The 17,096-nt window shown below is 43.7% G+C and overlaps 1 protein-coding gene across 1 annotated transcript in view; it reads right to left on the bottom strand.

The window, feature by feature from the left end:
* Window positions 1-1,875: 1,875 nt before the first annotated feature.
* LOC142943745 (kinesin-1 heavy chain-like) overlaps window positions 1,876-17,096 on the bottom strand; it is a 36,565-nt gene continuing 21,344 nt past the window's right edge. Inside the window, exons 8-25 of the mRNA XM_076085436.1 lie at window positions 14,858-14,982; window positions 13,769-13,873; window positions 12,692-12,837; window positions 12,409-12,557; window positions 11,808-12,007; window positions 9,857-9,925; window positions 9,333-9,539; window positions 9,094-9,237; window positions 7,525-7,713; window positions 7,195-7,312; window positions 6,453-6,508; window positions 6,253-6,362; window positions 6,058-6,159; window positions 5,913-5,973; window positions 3,381-3,452; window positions 2,656-2,760; window positions 2,335-2,542; window positions 1,876-1,997 (exon numbers count right to left, since the gene is read on the bottom strand). Of these exons, the coding sequence (XP_075941551.1) occupies window positions 1,876-1,997; window positions 2,335-2,542; window positions 2,656-2,760; window positions 3,381-3,452; window positions 5,913-5,973; window positions 6,058-6,159; window positions 6,253-6,362; window positions 6,453-6,508; window positions 7,195-7,312; window positions 7,525-7,713; window positions 9,094-9,237; window positions 9,333-9,539; window positions 9,857-9,925; window positions 11,808-12,007; window positions 12,409-12,557; window positions 12,692-12,837; window positions 13,769-13,873; window positions 14,858-14,982 (2,288 nt within the window). The remainder of the gene's footprint in view (window positions 1,998-2,334; window positions 2,543-2,655; window positions 2,761-3,380; window positions 3,453-5,912; window positions 5,974-6,057; window positions 6,160-6,252; window positions 6,363-6,452; window positions 6,509-7,194; window positions 7,313-7,524; window positions 7,714-9,093; window positions 9,238-9,332; window positions 9,540-9,856; window positions 9,926-11,807; window positions 12,008-12,408; window positions 12,558-12,691; window positions 12,838-13,768; window positions 13,874-14,857; window positions 14,983-17,096) is intronic.

Below are 17,096 nucleotides of genomic sequence, written 5' to 3'. Positions count from 1 at the left end.
CTTCTGTGCAGCTTGGCGGTCGGGGACAGTACCTGTGGCATGGCAGTTTAGGGTGGTGGTTCCCATTTATAAAAAAGGGGACCAGAGAGTGTCCTTAAATAATCACAATTGTCAAACCTCAGATCCAGGAAGAGCAATGCGGACTCCGTCCTTGCTGTGGAACAGTGGACCAGCTCTTTACCGTTGCAGGGCTGTTCGAGGGGTCATCGCAGTTTGCCCATCCAGTCTACAAGTGTTCTGTGGACTTGAAGAAGGCTTATGACCTTGTCCGCAGGGAATCCTGTGAGGGGTACTTTGAGAATACGGGGCACCCGGAGATGTTGCTACAAACCCTCTGGTCCTTGTATGACCAAAGTGACAGCTGTGTTCGTATACTCGGCACAAAGTCAAACACAGTTCCAGTGTGTGCTTGCCTCCACCAGGGTTGTCCCTTGTTCTGTTTGGGATTTTCATGGACAGGATTTCTGGGGGGTGTCCAATTTGGGGACCTCAGGGAGGGTTCCTGAGTATTGGTAAAATGGAGCGTGAGATGGACAGGTGGTGCGGTGTGGCACGATGCAGGCATTGTACTGGCCCGTAAGATGAAGAGGGAGCTGAGCAGGAAGGCAAAGCGCCCGATTTACCAGTTCATGTACGTTCTGACCTTCACCTATGGTCATGAGCTTTGGGTAGTGACCGGTAGAATGTGATTGCGGATACAAGCCCAAATGAGCTTCCTTCGTAGGGCGGCTGGGCTCAGCCTTAAAGATAGGGTGAGGTGCTCAGACATCCGGAGGGAGCTCGGAGTAGAACCGCTGCTCTGATCAGGGTGTTTCCTGGACACCTCCTTTTGGAGGTTTTTATGGCACGTCCAACTGGTAAGAGGCACCATGGTAGACCCAGAACACGCTGGAGGGATTATATAGCTCTTCTGGCCCGGGAACGCCTCGTGGTTCCCCAGGAAGAGCTGGAAAGCGTCGCTGGGGCGAGGGACATATGGAATTCCCTCCTAAGCCTGTTGCCCTCGCGACCAGTCCCCAGATTAGTGGATAGTAAATGCATGCATAAATGGATGGATAAAAAACAATTGTGCTAAAACCAAAGGAATCCCCTAAAAGGAGAATCCTTACAAGCAAAGCATAGAGAATAAGGGTCAGTGCTCTCCCTTTACTGTACACCACGACAGTAGTGTCTTCTTATACTTTAGGGATACATCAAGGTCTGATACTTTGGCCTCATAACTTAGTAAGTTGCTATCATCAGAGCAACATCACACATTATGTGTTGATTTTACGAGGCACTTATGTGGTTTGGTTTCTTGTAGAGGCTTGAAAGGCTACACAGTACATGGCATACTTATATACAGTATATACACACTTTGATGTTGGAAGACTGGTGCAGGGTTTCCAGATAAAAGTTCAATATTTTTCAATGAAACTTCTCTGAGTCTGGAGCTTTGGCCTGTTGTTTGGGTGACTGTGCTTCGTCCTCAACAGCTTTAAGGGAAACCAGAAAAGAAAAGGAATGCAAAGCAATTTACATGTTGTCTTTTTGGAAGTCTTGGACAGCAGTAGCTTGGGAACCGAAGGGTAGTGGTTCAAGTCCGACATGGACCAGGTACGGAGTGTGGACTGGGGTCTGGAGAGGTGCCAGTTCGCCTCTTGGTCACTGCCGAGATGCCCTCGAGCAAGGCGGAGAACCCCCAAAAGGTGTTGTGCTGCGGCGACCCATCATTCTGACATCTCGTCACATTGATGCATGTTCCTGTTTGTGTGTGTGTAAACCAAGAAAAATAGAAGATTTCCCCAAGGGGACAAATAAAGTCCATTATAATTTAACTGGATAACGATTGCAGAAGAATAAATATACAGACTCTGAAGAAGGTGTCTTCTCCTCTCACCTATTGCTGCCTCCTCCCTTGATGCCGGCAGGCTGGTTGTTCTGGATGAGGTTGGACCTGTTGACACTGGTGTTAATGGGAGAGGCTCCCGGCAACTGGCCTGGTCTGATGGGCTTAGCTGGGTCGGACGCAGAGAGATGATATGGGTCACATACAGAGAGCAGGTTCATCATCAAATACAGTTCTCATTTCTTTGTTTGAATTTAAAGAAAAGCGACAGAGCCAGGCTAGCTGTTTCCCCCGGCTAAGAGGCTAAGATGTTCTCATCCAACTCTAAGCAGGAAAGAAAATTAGCATATTTGCCAACATTTCTTTTGACTCGTTGCAAAAACTTATATACGGAATTTAAGTGTATAGTTTTTCAGAATATTGACGTACATATCACCACATTTTCAGGATTTTCAGTCCTGTGCAAGAAATGTCCCATATATGAGTGTGTATGTGTGTCCACCTACCTATGGACGCTCTCCTGCCCATGTTTTTGGGCTTGGCAGCGTCCTTAATGCGCTCCATCTCCTGCTGGTAGCGCTTTCGGTCGATGGCTGCGTTCTCTTTGGCCTCCCTCAGTGCCGCCTCCAGGGCTTTGACCCGCTCAGCGGTGGCCCGCAGGCGCTTCTCCAGTTTAGGCAGCTCACCTCGAAGGTCGGCGTTGTCCCGCAGCAGCTACAGACGACACAAAGAGGGAGAGGAAAGGGACAGGACACAGAGAGCATGTAGCCTTTAGACACAAAATCTGGTGGGAAGCATTGTGGTAATCGTGTGTTACATATCTTTACCTGCTTGTGAGCTTTGGTGAGCTGCTCGAGGTTGCTCTCCAGGAAGCAGATCTTCTGTTTGTGGGCTGCGCTGCTTTCTGCGTCGTCCGAGTTCATCTTAGCATTCTAATGAAGCCCAACACTCATCTTTATCGGTACACTGAGTTCAATCCATGTTTTACGTCTGCATTTATTTATCTGCTACAGCTGACTTGTCACCCATTCAGATCTTCCAACCCAGCGATGTTCAAAATCTGTAACCAACACCCCTGAATCCAAAGCATCCCATTTGTGGCTAAATGAGATGATAAGCAGGGTATTTGAGAGGGGTACAGCACCACGGCATAGCCTCTGTCCTCGGAGAAAAGCCTGATTTGCCTTTGTTTATCTCATCAAGCCTCAGCCTGAGGGCTGGAGACGAGCACCACGCCGAGAGCCTGGGTCCCTAATTTACAGCTACTACCTTTGAAGAATCAGATGGCCTACTTATTGCAGATGCTTTCTGTTGTGTTCCCTGGATTCATTAAAATCTCATCACGGTGCAAATGAAATGGGAGTGCAGCCGGTGCATGGCTGTGTTTGTCTTGTTCCAGGTAAATGTCGTGGTCGAGGCAACGAGAGCTGATATGATATCACACTAGATCACAAAGATCAAAAATCACACATGAAACCAGATGACAGCGATGAGGTACAATGAGCAGCTTCAGGAGCACAGGAGGACATGTACTTACTGTCGGGGGTTTTACCTTTTTCACTCGAGTGGCCAGGTCTTGGACAAAAAGCCTCCGGAGGTTGTGGAGCGTCTGCAGCTCTCGGGCCTGTGTGATGGCAAGGAAACACAGTTACAAAAAAAATAAACAGTTCAGAGACATTAAAGAGTTTATTCACCCAAACCCAGACTTTGTCCATGTTTTGAGTTTTCCTTCCCTGATAATTCTGCTTTCCCCCGAACACGAGTGTAGTTTAAAGAAGTTGATTTGTTTTACTTAGAATTAAGACCAAGACCCTCAGAACATAATCATGGATGAATTACTGAAAGGGGCCTACCGGGCACAGGCCTAGGCCCCACTGGCCGTCACCTACAAAATGTCACTCAAACAGACACGTACCAACAAGGAAGAGACTCAAAATGACCAGAAAGAATCCAAACAACGACAAAGAGATGCAAAGAGACAACAAAGAGATTCACAACGACTAAAAGGGGAAAAACAACCAAAGCAACTACAAAGAGACACAGAAATGATCACAAAGACATGCGTAACCACACAGAGATGCGTAACGACATCAAAGAGACACAACACAACAAGAAGAAGAGGCTATAACTATGTGTGTCTTGCTCTGTCTGGGTTCAGACTTTTGAATCTGCCCATCTAATATCAGGCGATGTCTTGCTCCTATGTGGGAGAGGTGATGGGGCTTTTTGCATGTCTGATCCCAGGAGCCCATTGTCTCGTAATCCACCCATGAACATAATAGCCATCCTCGGCATGACATCACGTCCCCTACTGCTCGTCATTTTAGAAAAAGCAATCAGCTACCCATCTTCAGCGTATTGGTATAGAACAAGTGATTCAATCACATCTCGGTGATACTGCTGCTTCAAAGGGATACTTTTTGGATTTTCACATGAAATGACTCCAGTTAATGTAAACAAAGAATTCTACTTTACTGTAACAATTTGAAGATCATTTCCCTAAAGTGATGTTTGTGATTATTCTACAATGACTCATGATGGTTTGTAATAATCCTTTTACAATCATTTTGGAATTGACCATTTAACTTGCTAATATAAGTTTTTTCTGAGAGGTGTCACTGAAGTTGTATTACTTCCATCCGCATTCATTAGAATTGATCCTTTGTGCATTGCATTGTGGGTGAACAGCACAATGATGTTTAGTATACTCTATTCCTTACTCTAGGCCTTTTCTCCAGAGTAAAGGAGACACTGGTTCAGGCTCGAAATGTTGCAGTTGAATGTTTTCAACTGTCACTTTGTCCAAAACTGAAAAATTCTATTGTTTGTATTTAAAATATAAGCAAAACTTTTTTTCTAATTAAGGTGAAGTCACCCTCTAATGCAGTGGTTCTCAACTGGTCTGGCTGCGGGACCCACCATCACCCCTTAATGACAAGCCGCGACCCACTACCCAAATTATATATATATATATATATATATATATAATTTGGGTATATCTATATTCAAGAAGTCTAGCAGTAGTAACGTCTCTGTGTAGTAAACAATAAACTTTTTTTTTTAATAAACACGTTTGCTGACATTTGTTTTGCTGCTGTTAATATTAACTGTCTTGATTGATTTCCTCTGCCTTAGGATTGCTATATATATATATATATATATATATATACATGTAAATATATATGTATGTGTGAATGTAATGAAATAAAGTTATTGATAAATTAATTTAATTACCAGAACTATAACTGATTGAAAATTAGTTATTAGTAACTGATTTAATTAACTGATTATTAATATAGAAAAACAATATTATGAAAAAGATCTATGAATTAATTATTGAATATATGATAAAAAACTGATTAAAACACTAAACTAAAACCTTTCCAGTATATATACTGAATAGGTTTTAGTTTAATGTATTTATATGTATATATATTTATAATCCTGCTGAGCAGGGATTATATATATATATATATATATATATATATATATATATATATATATTTATAGTGTGTATATTATATATATATATTATATATATAATCCTGTTGAGCAGGGATTTTAGGGACGGGAGCAGCAAGAGGGGGGCGGGGCGGGAACAGCTGTTGACGCAAACAGGAAGTCCTCTGTAGCGTAGGCCGTCTCATTTCGGAGACCGCACGGTCTAGCTTTTGCGGTCCTCAAAGGACGCGGCCCACGTAGACCACGAAGGCTGGGTCCTCCGAAGGATGCAGCCCCTGAATTGAGACACAGCTACGGTGTGTGTACATCTCACTCAAGTCAGGAAACTTGTCAGAATGCCCATATTTGATTGGATGAGCTGCATCACGTGATGTGATTCACAACGCATTGGTCGGTGTTTTTCCTGCACCGCTGAACAAGTGCCGTAAATGCTGGAATAACTCCGCTGCATAAAAAATGCGCTTCAAAATAAAATCACATTTTGTTGTTTTGTATTTTTGTCAGTCAAAGGCCCACGACCCACTGAAAACGGGTCCGCGACCCACTTTTGGGTCGCGACCCACCAGTTGAGAATCACTGCTCTAATGGACCACAGGTTTAAATTGACGCGCCGATAACTGACCACAGTCTCCTCCAGTCCCTTCAGGTCCTGTCTGGCCTGCTCCCGCCTGTCCTGCAACACCCTGCACAATGCAGAACGGGAGTTAACCTGTTGCATGTGGTATCATGGTAAAACAATGGCCATTAACTACACGTAGAGGTGTTACGTGAGCTCTTGCAGCTGGCGGCTCTTCTCCTGGTCTGCAGCCTTGAGCTTCTCATGCTCCACCTTCAGCCTCTCCTGCTCCAGCATGATCTTCTGGTTCAGACTACACACACACACACGTCGGCAACAGAATCAGTACGCAAGCTCTACGTCACATTTACAGAGCGAAAGTGTTTTGGCGGTGTTGTTGGCTTACTCCTGCAGCTCCGTCATGAGCTTCTCCTTGTTGTCCAGCTCGTCTCTCAGGCTGCTTATCTGCTTCTGATGGACCTGTCTGTGAGACTGGATCTGCTTCTCCACCGCGTCCTGAAGACACACAAGCAGCACACAGCTGTGGTCACAATGCAGAGGCTGGAGACCGCGCCTGTATGGGACAACTCTTCAGTGACGCAGTACCTTGACTTCATGGGCAGACTGGATCTCGTTCTCCTTCTCCATGGTGTTGACTTTCTCTGGAAAGAGTAAAGCTGATAAGGTATCACTATCATTACCAGGAAAAGCAGTGGAAAATGTAGTTTTTTGTGTGTTTCTTTTGACATTTTTTTCATTTTCTTTTCAATTTTGAGTCTCTATCAAACAATAGAGATGTCAGTTTACTGCGAAAGAACACATCTGCTTTGATTTAACTCCACAAAGTGAAATAACGGTTCAAAAGATGTTGTCACTGTGTTATTGTGTTCTAATGAGTCTGTGTTGAACAGTAGAAGTAGATTTACCTCATCAATGACTTCAATAATTGTCAGACAAAATGACGCGAAAACAATAATTTCAACAAATATAAAATGGAATAACATTACTTATAACTTATTATAGTTACTTATAATTAAACTAATAGCTTTTGTAAAAAAAAGAAATACTACCTTTACCAATAATGGTTTTTTTAAAGATTGGTGGAGCATGTGTTTTAAAAAAGAAATATTACGAAAAAAGCAAAAGAACTGCACTACAAACAAGCCAAGAGTGGTTTGCTTGTGAGACAGGCATCTGAACAGGTCTGGTTCTGAAAACCGCAGTGCACCCTGGGGATTCTTTTGGGCTCATCTCTTTGATTTAAGTACAACACATCTTTCAACACGGCATCACAAGCTAAAATGCTCCCAAGAAGAGCGTTAAAGACAGCACAGGGGCTGATGCTCACCTTGGGCTTTGATCCGGACTATTTCCTCATTCAGAGAGTCCACATGTTCCTCCAGCTGTCGTTTCTTCTGCTCCACATTCTGGAGGCTGTCTGTCAGGGACTTGATTTTGGCTTCATGCTGGACGACGACAGGAAATTGAAAAAGACATGAAAATGTATAAACTGTCATATGCGATTAAAACTCACACAGAGAACAAAGACATGCAAAAACCCCGTCAACTAGCTAAGCTGCTGTTTGATTGATGACAACATGATCTGCCATTTTAATTAACCGCCACATTTGTCACTATGGTGACAAGTATCCATGATGGCAGAGGCAGCGGCGGTTACCTGGGAGACTCGGAGCTGGAAGGCAATCAGCTCCATCTCCGTCTCCTCCATCTTCTGGGTGCTCTCGGCCCGGGAGCTCTCCAGCTGTTTGCTCCGCTTCACCATCGTCTTCACCTCCGACTTCATCTTACTGATGAAGAGACGGGCCATGGTGAACTCCTCGTCAATGAGGCCGCTGCTCTCTTGTTGCTGTTGGGTCAGAAAACAGTAATTAGGCCTCAGAGGATGTGCTTGATGCTTTGTTTTTGTCATTTTGTCTGTATGCAAAACATTTTCTTTCAATTGAATGTCTCTTTTTGAATATTTCTATCAATGATTAACCAAAACCACCGACTAACCATTACAGCTAAATATGCAGAAGGCCCATCTACAGAAAATAAATGGAAAAGACATCTGAGTGGTGGCAACTAGGGCTGCAACTCACAATCACTTTCATCACTGATTCATCTGAAGATACATTTTTTGTTATATTTTGTTGAAATTCTCTGTGCATCCTGACAGCAATAAACAAATCAAATGGTCTGAAAAACAAAAGAATCTGGTATCGATGGTTGTGGCCCGTCCAGTCTACCTCCGACACCTGCCACCCTGCCTGTCTCCCCGTGTCACTCAGCCCATAAACTCATTGAGCATCGCATCACCAGTGTTCCACAAGCTGATAGCTTAACAACGGTGAGTACGAACTACAGCCATGGGGGAGTGACTTTGGAGGGAGGCCTGGAGGGACGGGTTGTCATTGTTGTTGACTTCCTCGTTAGATGTAGAGACTTTTAGAGCTAGTGTTGCTAGCTACCTTTATTGGAAAAGAGTTTGCGATACTGAGTTGGGTTTTTGGTTGGATCTTTTTTCTCTTTTTTAAAATCTCGCCTACTCGTTGTTAGAAAACGCCATGTGGGAACGGCTATCGTCTGACGACAATTTAGCTTTTAATCTGCAAAGAAAAGCTTGCAGGTTTGAAAATATATTTAATTACACTGTTTATCACAGCCAGGAGTTGTACAAATAGACATTATCTTTGAATTTTTTACATTTCGAAGGTCCTTGAACACAACATGTGTGATGAACGCATCCGTCAGAAAAGGAAACCAAATCGAAGCTTAAAATTGTGATATTTTATCAAAAACACTTTACATGTCTCATTAAAGAAAACTGTCTGCACTAACCAGAACCTGCAAAAGAAACCAACAATACTGAGTTCTAGCCATGATTGTGATGTTTCTGTAGAGGTGCAGGACTTATACATTGCTGTGAAAAAACGAGGCCACAGTGAGTGAAGTTGTGACAGGAGCTGAAACCTGCTGACTACTAAGTAACAATCTGTTATTAGACGTCGTCTCAGGCTGGTTATCGGACTGGAAACAACGATCAGGAAGTCTTCGCCCGGATATACACTGGCTACACTGGAACCCAAAAAACCGTGGTCAGATGATAGACGGATAGATGGGTTGCTGTGGTAATATCACTGAAGTCAGCATGTCTTAGTTTCAACAGGCCATTGCTCCTCTGCTATGATCATGAATTATTCCTAGCTTTCTAGTATATCTCTGAATGTGAAACACGGCTGGTAACCTTTATGTCGTTGCTCCCCACGGCGATGCCGATCTCAGCCAGGTCTTTGAGTAATGATGACATCATCTCAGTCACCCTCTTCCTCTGGTGGTTGGTCATCTCCTTCAGCTTCTGGAGTTCAGAGTCAATGGAGGCCAAGGAGCTCTGGTGGTGGATGAGAACATAAACCAATACAAACCTTACGAGGTTATCACGTGTAACCGGCATGATCGTTTCCAAAGGATTCATATGAAAAGTACCGATTTCTCGTTCAGCTCCTCACTGAGGGCCTCAAACTCCTGCGCCTTGTCCTCGACTTCCTGACTCTTCTGGTCGTAGTTGACGGCCAGCTCCTCCAGGGCCTGCAGCACCTCCTTCACCTCCTCCTTGGAGGCTTCATTCTCCGCCAGCAGCCGGTTCAGCTCTGTCTGCAGGATGTCGTGGTCGCGGCGGGAGGAGCCCAAGAGCTACAGGTGAGGATAGGGAGCGAAGATAAGACAGGGACGCTCAGCCGAGGAAAGGGGAAGGGGCTGAAAGGGGAGTGACGTTCACAACAGGATCTACTAAACACATTTCTGCACTAGCTAAAAAAAATAAAAAGTTCAATCTGCAAGGCTCCACTGTTGCTTTCTAGGTGTGAGCTACACTCTGACCTCTCCTGCAGGGCTACTAATGGTCTGCTATCAGCTGTCACACTGGGTTTGTGCTAACAGGAACAGCTGGAGGGGCTGAGACGCAGGAAGGGAAGGGAGGGTAAGAAGGGGAAGAAGGGGAGCAGTTTCACCTCCTCCTGGTCCAACATCTGCTGCTCCAGCGACTCCAACAGCTGAGACTGCTGGTTGATCTCGTCGTCCTGGAGGAGCGTGAGGACGGTGGAGAGGAGGGAGGAAAAGAAAAGAATAATGCACTCATCACTCGTTTATTTCCACCTGAAACACCGGCAACACCGAACAGCGGCCAATCACGCCATCTGCTGACCAATAGAGACACGACATGTAAGAAGGATTGTCCAATTAGAAATGTTACGTATAACATGACATCCTAACGTCATACTGTTGATCTTAATAGAGAGACGTTATGTCGATTATTAATACTTCCAATATAGTTCATCAATAGACTGTTTATTGTGACATGTGAAACATTTTGTGCCATTTATTTATTTTTCAACACAGGTTAATATTGTGATTTAGTTATTATAATAGAGTCCCTAACAGCAGCTGTGGTGTGGACATCTCTGCATGCTCAGTTACAGGATGGCTCTGTGGCTCTGTGGCTCTGTTAGCTATAAGATTTAGGTGAGAGTGAAAAGGAATTCACTTTACATTGTTTTGCTTCATAGATGGTGAATAAAGGAGCTTCTTATCGTTGGACTATTATCCAAACTTATTTGTTGGCGATTAAATGTTCTTTGTCCAGTCCGAGACATGTCCAAGTCAAATCCGGGACATGTCCAAGTCCAGTCCGAGACATGTCCAAGTCAAGTCCGGGACATGTCCAAGTCCAGTCCGAGACATGTCCAAGTCAAGTCCGGGACATGTCCAAGTCCAGTCCGAGACATGTCCAAGTCCAGTCCGAGACATGTCCAAGACATGTCCAAGTCCAGTCCGAGACATGTCCAAGTCAAGTCCGGGACATGTCCAAGTCCAGTCTGAGACATGTCCAAGTCCAGTCCCAAGTCAAGTCTGAGACATGTCCAAGTCAAGTCCGGGACATGTCCAAGTCCAGTCCGAGACATGTCCAAGTCAAGTCCCAAGTCAAGTCTGAGACATGTCCAAGTCCAGTCCCAAGTCATCCTGTTGTCTTAGTGACAGCAGCGGCACCAAATAATATCACTTGGAAAGTGATCTGTCTATTGTTACCTTAAAGTCATGTGGAGTCTTTTTGGACTTCATCAAGTCAGGATTAAAGTCGCCATAATCATGACTTGAGTACACACTTCTGATTTGGTGTCTTTTTAACAAACATTCAGTCCGACTATATTGTATTTTAGTTTTTGTTGTTTCTTTTTTTAACGTATTTATTATATCTTTAGTTTGTGATTACATATTTATTACACTTGTTTTGATCTTGTTTTCCTACTTATGTCTCGTGTTTGTTTGTTTGCACTGTCCTCTATGCTGCTGTAATCCTGCAGATGTCCCTGATGTCTGTGGGACTAATAAAGGATTATATTATATTATATTATTATCTTGTCTTATCTTTTAAGTCCATGTGTGTGGCTGGGCTCATGCATGTGCATGACACTAATAACCACCACCAAAAACAACTAAAATATGTAATAACAGAATAAACATATGCACTAAAATGATTCATACCGTTATTATTAAACAATATTAGCATATCTTGTCTAAAGGGATGTTAAGTTGAGTGTATTAGTAAAGCATTAATACCATTAACAGAACCCTACCGATACATTTGCATCTGCATGGACGGGTACCTTCCATTGATCACTTGAGGAATCAGGATAAGCAGTGGATGGCTTTATGTCAACCGCAGCATAATAATGTTCACTACTTAAGTTTTGATGTTATTTTCGGTGGTATTGTTGGGACTGATTCATTCACCTGACATTGATATTTTGTCCGATTAAGAACAACTGATCAATAACATTCGTGCTTGAACTATGAATCCACACATGAACTCAACGCCGGAAGAAAACGCTGGGTGTGTGTGTGTGTGTATGTGTGTGTCTGTGTGTGTACACCGCCCCACACTTCCAAGCACGCCTCCCTCACCTTGTCATCCAGCTCTTTGTAGAGCTTGGCCATTTCGGCGCCGTACTTCTGCGTCTCTGCCTCGGTGAGTTTGACCCCAGGGAGGGTGCTGAGGGCCGGCGCGGGTGCCGTCTTATCGTTGCTGAGGGTGCTGTCCAGGGCCTGGACCTCTGCTTTGGCCTTCTCTTTGTCGAACTGATCCTCCACCGGCACACTCTCTCCTGCGCGGGGGGGGGGGGGGGGGGGGGGGGGTTATGTAATGCAGGCGTGATCATGCAAAGAGAACTAGACATTGCTGATGGGGAAACAAAGGATTCTTTCTTAAAGCATGTCCTTCAAGTCTAAAATAGGACCAGCTCTTTGGAGCATGTCTGAGTGATGAAACCTTCTGTTTGTTTTTAAGCTTCTTTTTTTCCATCTCATTCAAACCAGTCATGATTATCTTTCGTTTACAGCAAATGGAAGATTCCTACACTGTACTTAAATATATGATAGGACCAAGTAGGCAGAATTCTCCTCAATAATTCCTAAAATACATCCTAGAGTCTTTTGTTTGAATGTCATAATGCAGCGTATGTAGCAGATAGAAGTGTGAGACGCTGTTGGATGGTGGAGTCCTCACCGCTCCTCCAGCGGTTGAGCTCGGCCTCCAGCCAGGTGACGGTGTTTTTCAACGTCTTGTTCTTCTCGTTCTCTCTCTCCCACTTCTTCTTCCACTGCTCCGCGGTCAGCTCCACGTTCAGGGTCACGGTGTTCTTGATGGTCTTTGCCCTGGTGAGACAGGACGGTAGTGATCACCAGAACCAGCCACTCATATTCATACACTCATACTGCCCTCATATTACCAAGCAGGAAAATGATTCCCATGCAGAGTGGTTCACAGATTGTGATGTGTGTGTGTGTACCTCTGTCCAAACATTAGCGTGGACCTGGTCTCAGCGTCATTGAAAGCGGACGGTGAGCAGCAGATGACCATGGTGGTCCGACAGTTCCCTCCCAGGGAGTCCTGTAGGATCCTGGTCATCTTACTGTCTCTGTACGGCACATAGCTCTGACAGAGGACGCAAGTTACAATCCTGCTCGGGTCGTTTATCAACACAGAATGGCATCATGTCATCATTTTCAAAGATATACGTTTTAGATGACACATCATTATCACTCATTTAAAACAAATATATATATACAAGAACCTCAGCTGGAGGCCAAATGGAACAACTTTAAAATGATTTTAGACGGTTTACATCATTCTCCTTTCTAGGAATCCTAATCGTACACGTTGAACCACATTCTCCCTGTCAGGGCCAAGAAGTGTTTATGTACAAGTGTGTTTATCACTTGCACATCTCACGGAAAAGATGTACTTCCATTTCAATAAATGTTAAAATCCACACTGACCCCTGCGTTTTTTATGCTTTGAGTCCATTTTGGTGGTATTTAGTGCAGCATAATGCAAACAGCTGATACGCCGCTGTAGATCCTATTAACCTCTTCTACAGTGATCGATCAAGGCTCTCAGTTTGTCTGTGTGCTCCACCTTTTCCCCTCACGCAGAGAAATTAATACAATCAATCAGTACAATCAAAGTATTTAGTATGTCACAAAGGGATTTAGTAAAGTCCGATGTCTAATGCAGCATGCCAGAAATACCAGGATGTTTGTATTTTTGCAGTATGCAAGTTTGCAAGCTTTTCTGGTTATATTGGCCCTTTGTGCAGCACATGTATAAGAAAGTTCAAGGTACCATGTTATGAGGGATTGGAATGTCCCAGTAGAAGGAATACTGCATGGTACCGTGCGTACTTTGTGAGGACGGCTACAGTATGTACCGGAAGAAAAAAATAATGCATTAGGATCAAGACCCGTTTACGTCTCGCGTTCGATGGGGATTCCCAGTTAAACGCACTAATTAACGGCAGTCCCGATGACAGCACAGGAATGATCACCCCCCCCCCCCCCCCTTCAGGAAGAGCTGGCTGTCTCACCGAGCCCTCCGCCAGAGCCGAGATGACATTTCCCAGCGAAGACAGGGACTTGTTGATCATCTTGGCCTCATCCAGCACCGTCCCCTCTGCTCCCGTCTTACCCACCTGTGAAACACACACACACACACACACACACACACACGGTCTCAAAGAGGATGGGGAGGTGCCGTGCTCACTGAATAACAAGCGGATTAATAAAAGAAGGCTGACAAAGCATGTTAATGGATTTACTGGAGCTTCGTGCTATCCTTGTCTTATTAACGTACTGATGGACCGATTACTACAGTGTTCCCCTGTTGAAAGGAAGCAGCAGCAGTGTGTCATTAAAGTTTCATTATATGAATCCAGTCGATGCAAACTGCAGGAAAAGGCCTGTCCACATCTGAAATGTCAAGTTTAAAGGTGCAGCCTGTGAGATCTGGCCAGGATCTGAGTATAAACATTGGAAAAATGAACTAACTAATATATTGTGTTGCAGAGACATTTACTGAAGTGAGCATGCTAACCAGCTAGCCCAGCAAAGGCACAATGTGCGTGTGCATTGTGATAAGTCTGTTTATGGGATTAAATCCAAAGTGGCAGAAATGTGAAAACATTCGTTTCCTCTACCGCCACCAGGAGACTACTTTGCCGGGACGAGGAGGAAATACAAGTCATTTTCTTGTTTCTGCCAATTTGAATTGAATCTAATGAAAACAACTATCAAAGTGTATTCAGCCCGTACAGCCCCCGGTTAGTGCGTAAGATAGCAGTGTTATTTTGAGTTTCAGCAGTTTAGTTGAACTTTGCGTGGTCTTGCCCTGCTGTCAGTCAGTAGTTGGCTTTTTCTTTTTAAATAAGTGATGACAGTACATTTTGATTGCATGGACCCAGTAGTAGAGGGGAAATGCTGCCCCCTAGTTGTTTGGAGGACGTAGCCAGATCTTACACATTGCACCTTTAAAAAGAAGTAATTAGAATGGCTGTAAAAAACAAAATTATAAAAAATCTTTGCAAAAAGTGTGAGGCAGGAGGAAGGAGGCAGGAGGCAGGAGGCAGGAGGCAGGAGGAAGGAGGAAGGAGGAGGACGAGTGCAGGATGGAAACACACTTTCTCACTCCCGGCCAGGTCGACGAGGTACAGCTTGCCGGTGAGTTTCTGTCCGGTCTGAGAGTTCTCCTGCTTGATGTTGATGAGGAAGATGCTGTGACTCCTGGAGCTGTGCTCGTTCATGTCTGACATAGAGATGTGCACACACACACGCACGCATGCACACACACGCACACACACACACACACACACACACACACACACACACACACACACACACACACACACACACACACAATTAGCACTGTGCTAATCCTACCTTTTTAGTATTATTCATGACAAATGATCTATAATTGTTGGAATGCTGTTAAGCATTCCAACTATTGTTCTTCAAATCTTTATTCTTCCTTATTGTTGGAATGCTGTTAAGCATTCCAACTATTGTTATCCTGTTTCTCTTTATTGTTGGAATGCTGTTAAGCATTCCAACTATTGTTATCCTGTTTCTTTATTGTTGGAATGCTGTTAAGCATTCCAACTATTGTTATCCTGTTTCTTTATTCTTCCTTATTTTATTTTTTTTATAATTATATTTCTTCCGTACGCTTTTTGAAACTCTTCTGCTCCTTCATATTTTAAGCTACAGAAACCGTTCAACTATCAAAATGTTCAGCTCTTTCAGCAGAGGGGTGCTATGACTTTTCATATTTCTAACCTTTAAACTTTATGAATTATTAAGCTTTTTGCAATTTTTTTTTTGAATGGGTTTCAATGGAGAAAATGTTCAAATCCTCTTCAACTTTCAAATCCTTCTACTTCCTCATACTTTCAGCTACAGACACCATTTAAACTTTAAAATGTTGAGAAAACCCTGATCTATTGCTGCATTATTCAGCTTTTTGATATCTTTTATACTTTTTGAACTGCAGCAGTTTAACTTCTATGATTTTTTCAGCCCTTTTCTGCTTTTATAATGGGTGTGTATTGCGCAGCTTAGAGTGCGTGATGTCACCGCTAGAGTGAAGAGCAGCTTGAGATTCTTGTGAAAAAAAGATTTGTCTTTTGCCACTGTGTCCACAATCTTCACTCTTCATGCATAATTTCTGGATGTAGAAGTAGCTAATCTTGTCCTTGTCGTAGACAAATGACTGTGGAATCCCACAGATTTACACATTTGACACAGAAGCCTGTAATTGAGAGGAAAACCAACTTTCTGCTCCATAGAGACCAATGTTAAATTTTGCTTCAAAAACATCTTCCACAGAACACGGTACCCCATTTCTAAATCGCCAGTTCAGCCACATTTTTTACACTACAGACACAATTTTTACAGGATCTGTTCTTCAACTCATCCTTCCTCTCATTTATTAATATCGGAGCAATAGGAGCTACGGTTATGGGAGTTTTGAGGATTTGTTTGAGAGGTGTTTCCCTGTTTAATCTCCATGAAAAGGCTGCAAGGACACAGGTGTTTCTGATTAAGCTCATTAGTGATGTTGATAAACACACAGACTCACAGACACACACGCACTCCTCTCTCTCTCTCTCTCTGTGTCTCTCTCTCTCTCTGTGTCTCTCATACAGTCATTCAGGTCTTAGAGCTTTTTTACAGGACCCCCCCCCCCCCCACACACACACACACACCATTTTAAAATAAAAGCCGCACACACATGATTTAGAGATATACGTGATGCAGCTCAGCCAATCAAATATGGGTATTCTGATAAGTTTCCTGATTCGAGTGACATTTACACACACCGCGACACAAGAGGGAGAGACGAGGAAAGACATGGCAGAGCAGGACAATAGTCATGTAAGCTGTAAATGATAAAACATAGGATAATCTCCAAATGAGAAAGATTGCCAGAGAGATCAGAGTCTCACTCACTCACACACCCTCTCTCTCTCTCTCTCTCTCTCTCTCATACAGTCATTCAGGTCTTAGAGATTTTAAGAGGACTCCCCCCCCCCCCCCCCCACAGACACACACCCCATTTTAAAGTAAAGGCCCCACAAAATTAATTCTAACTTAAATGCTTGTGATGAAGCCTGTCATTTAATAACCTGTTTATGTTTATCTAACATTATGATTATGTCTCCTCCCCCCCCCCGCCCACACCCCATTTCAAAATAAAAGCCCCACAGAGTGAATTCTAACTGAAATGCTTGTGATGAAGCCTGTCATTTAATAACCTGTTTGTGTTAATCTAACAATATGAGTCCATCTCCTCTCCCCTTCTCCCCCCCACACCCCATTTCAAAATAAAAGCCCCACAGAGTGAAATATAACTGAAATGCT

Source organism: Anarhichas minor, unplaced genomic scaffold, assembly GCF_050575085.1.
Source record: "Anarhichas minor isolate MPS153535 unplaced genomic scaffold, ASM5057508v1 ptg000155l, whole genome shotgun sequence".
Taxonomy (NCBI): domain Eukaryota; kingdom Metazoa; phylum Chordata; class Actinopteri; order Perciformes; family Anarhichadidae; genus Anarhichas; species Anarhichas minor.
This window is presented reverse-complemented; position numbering and strand designations above follow the sequence as displayed.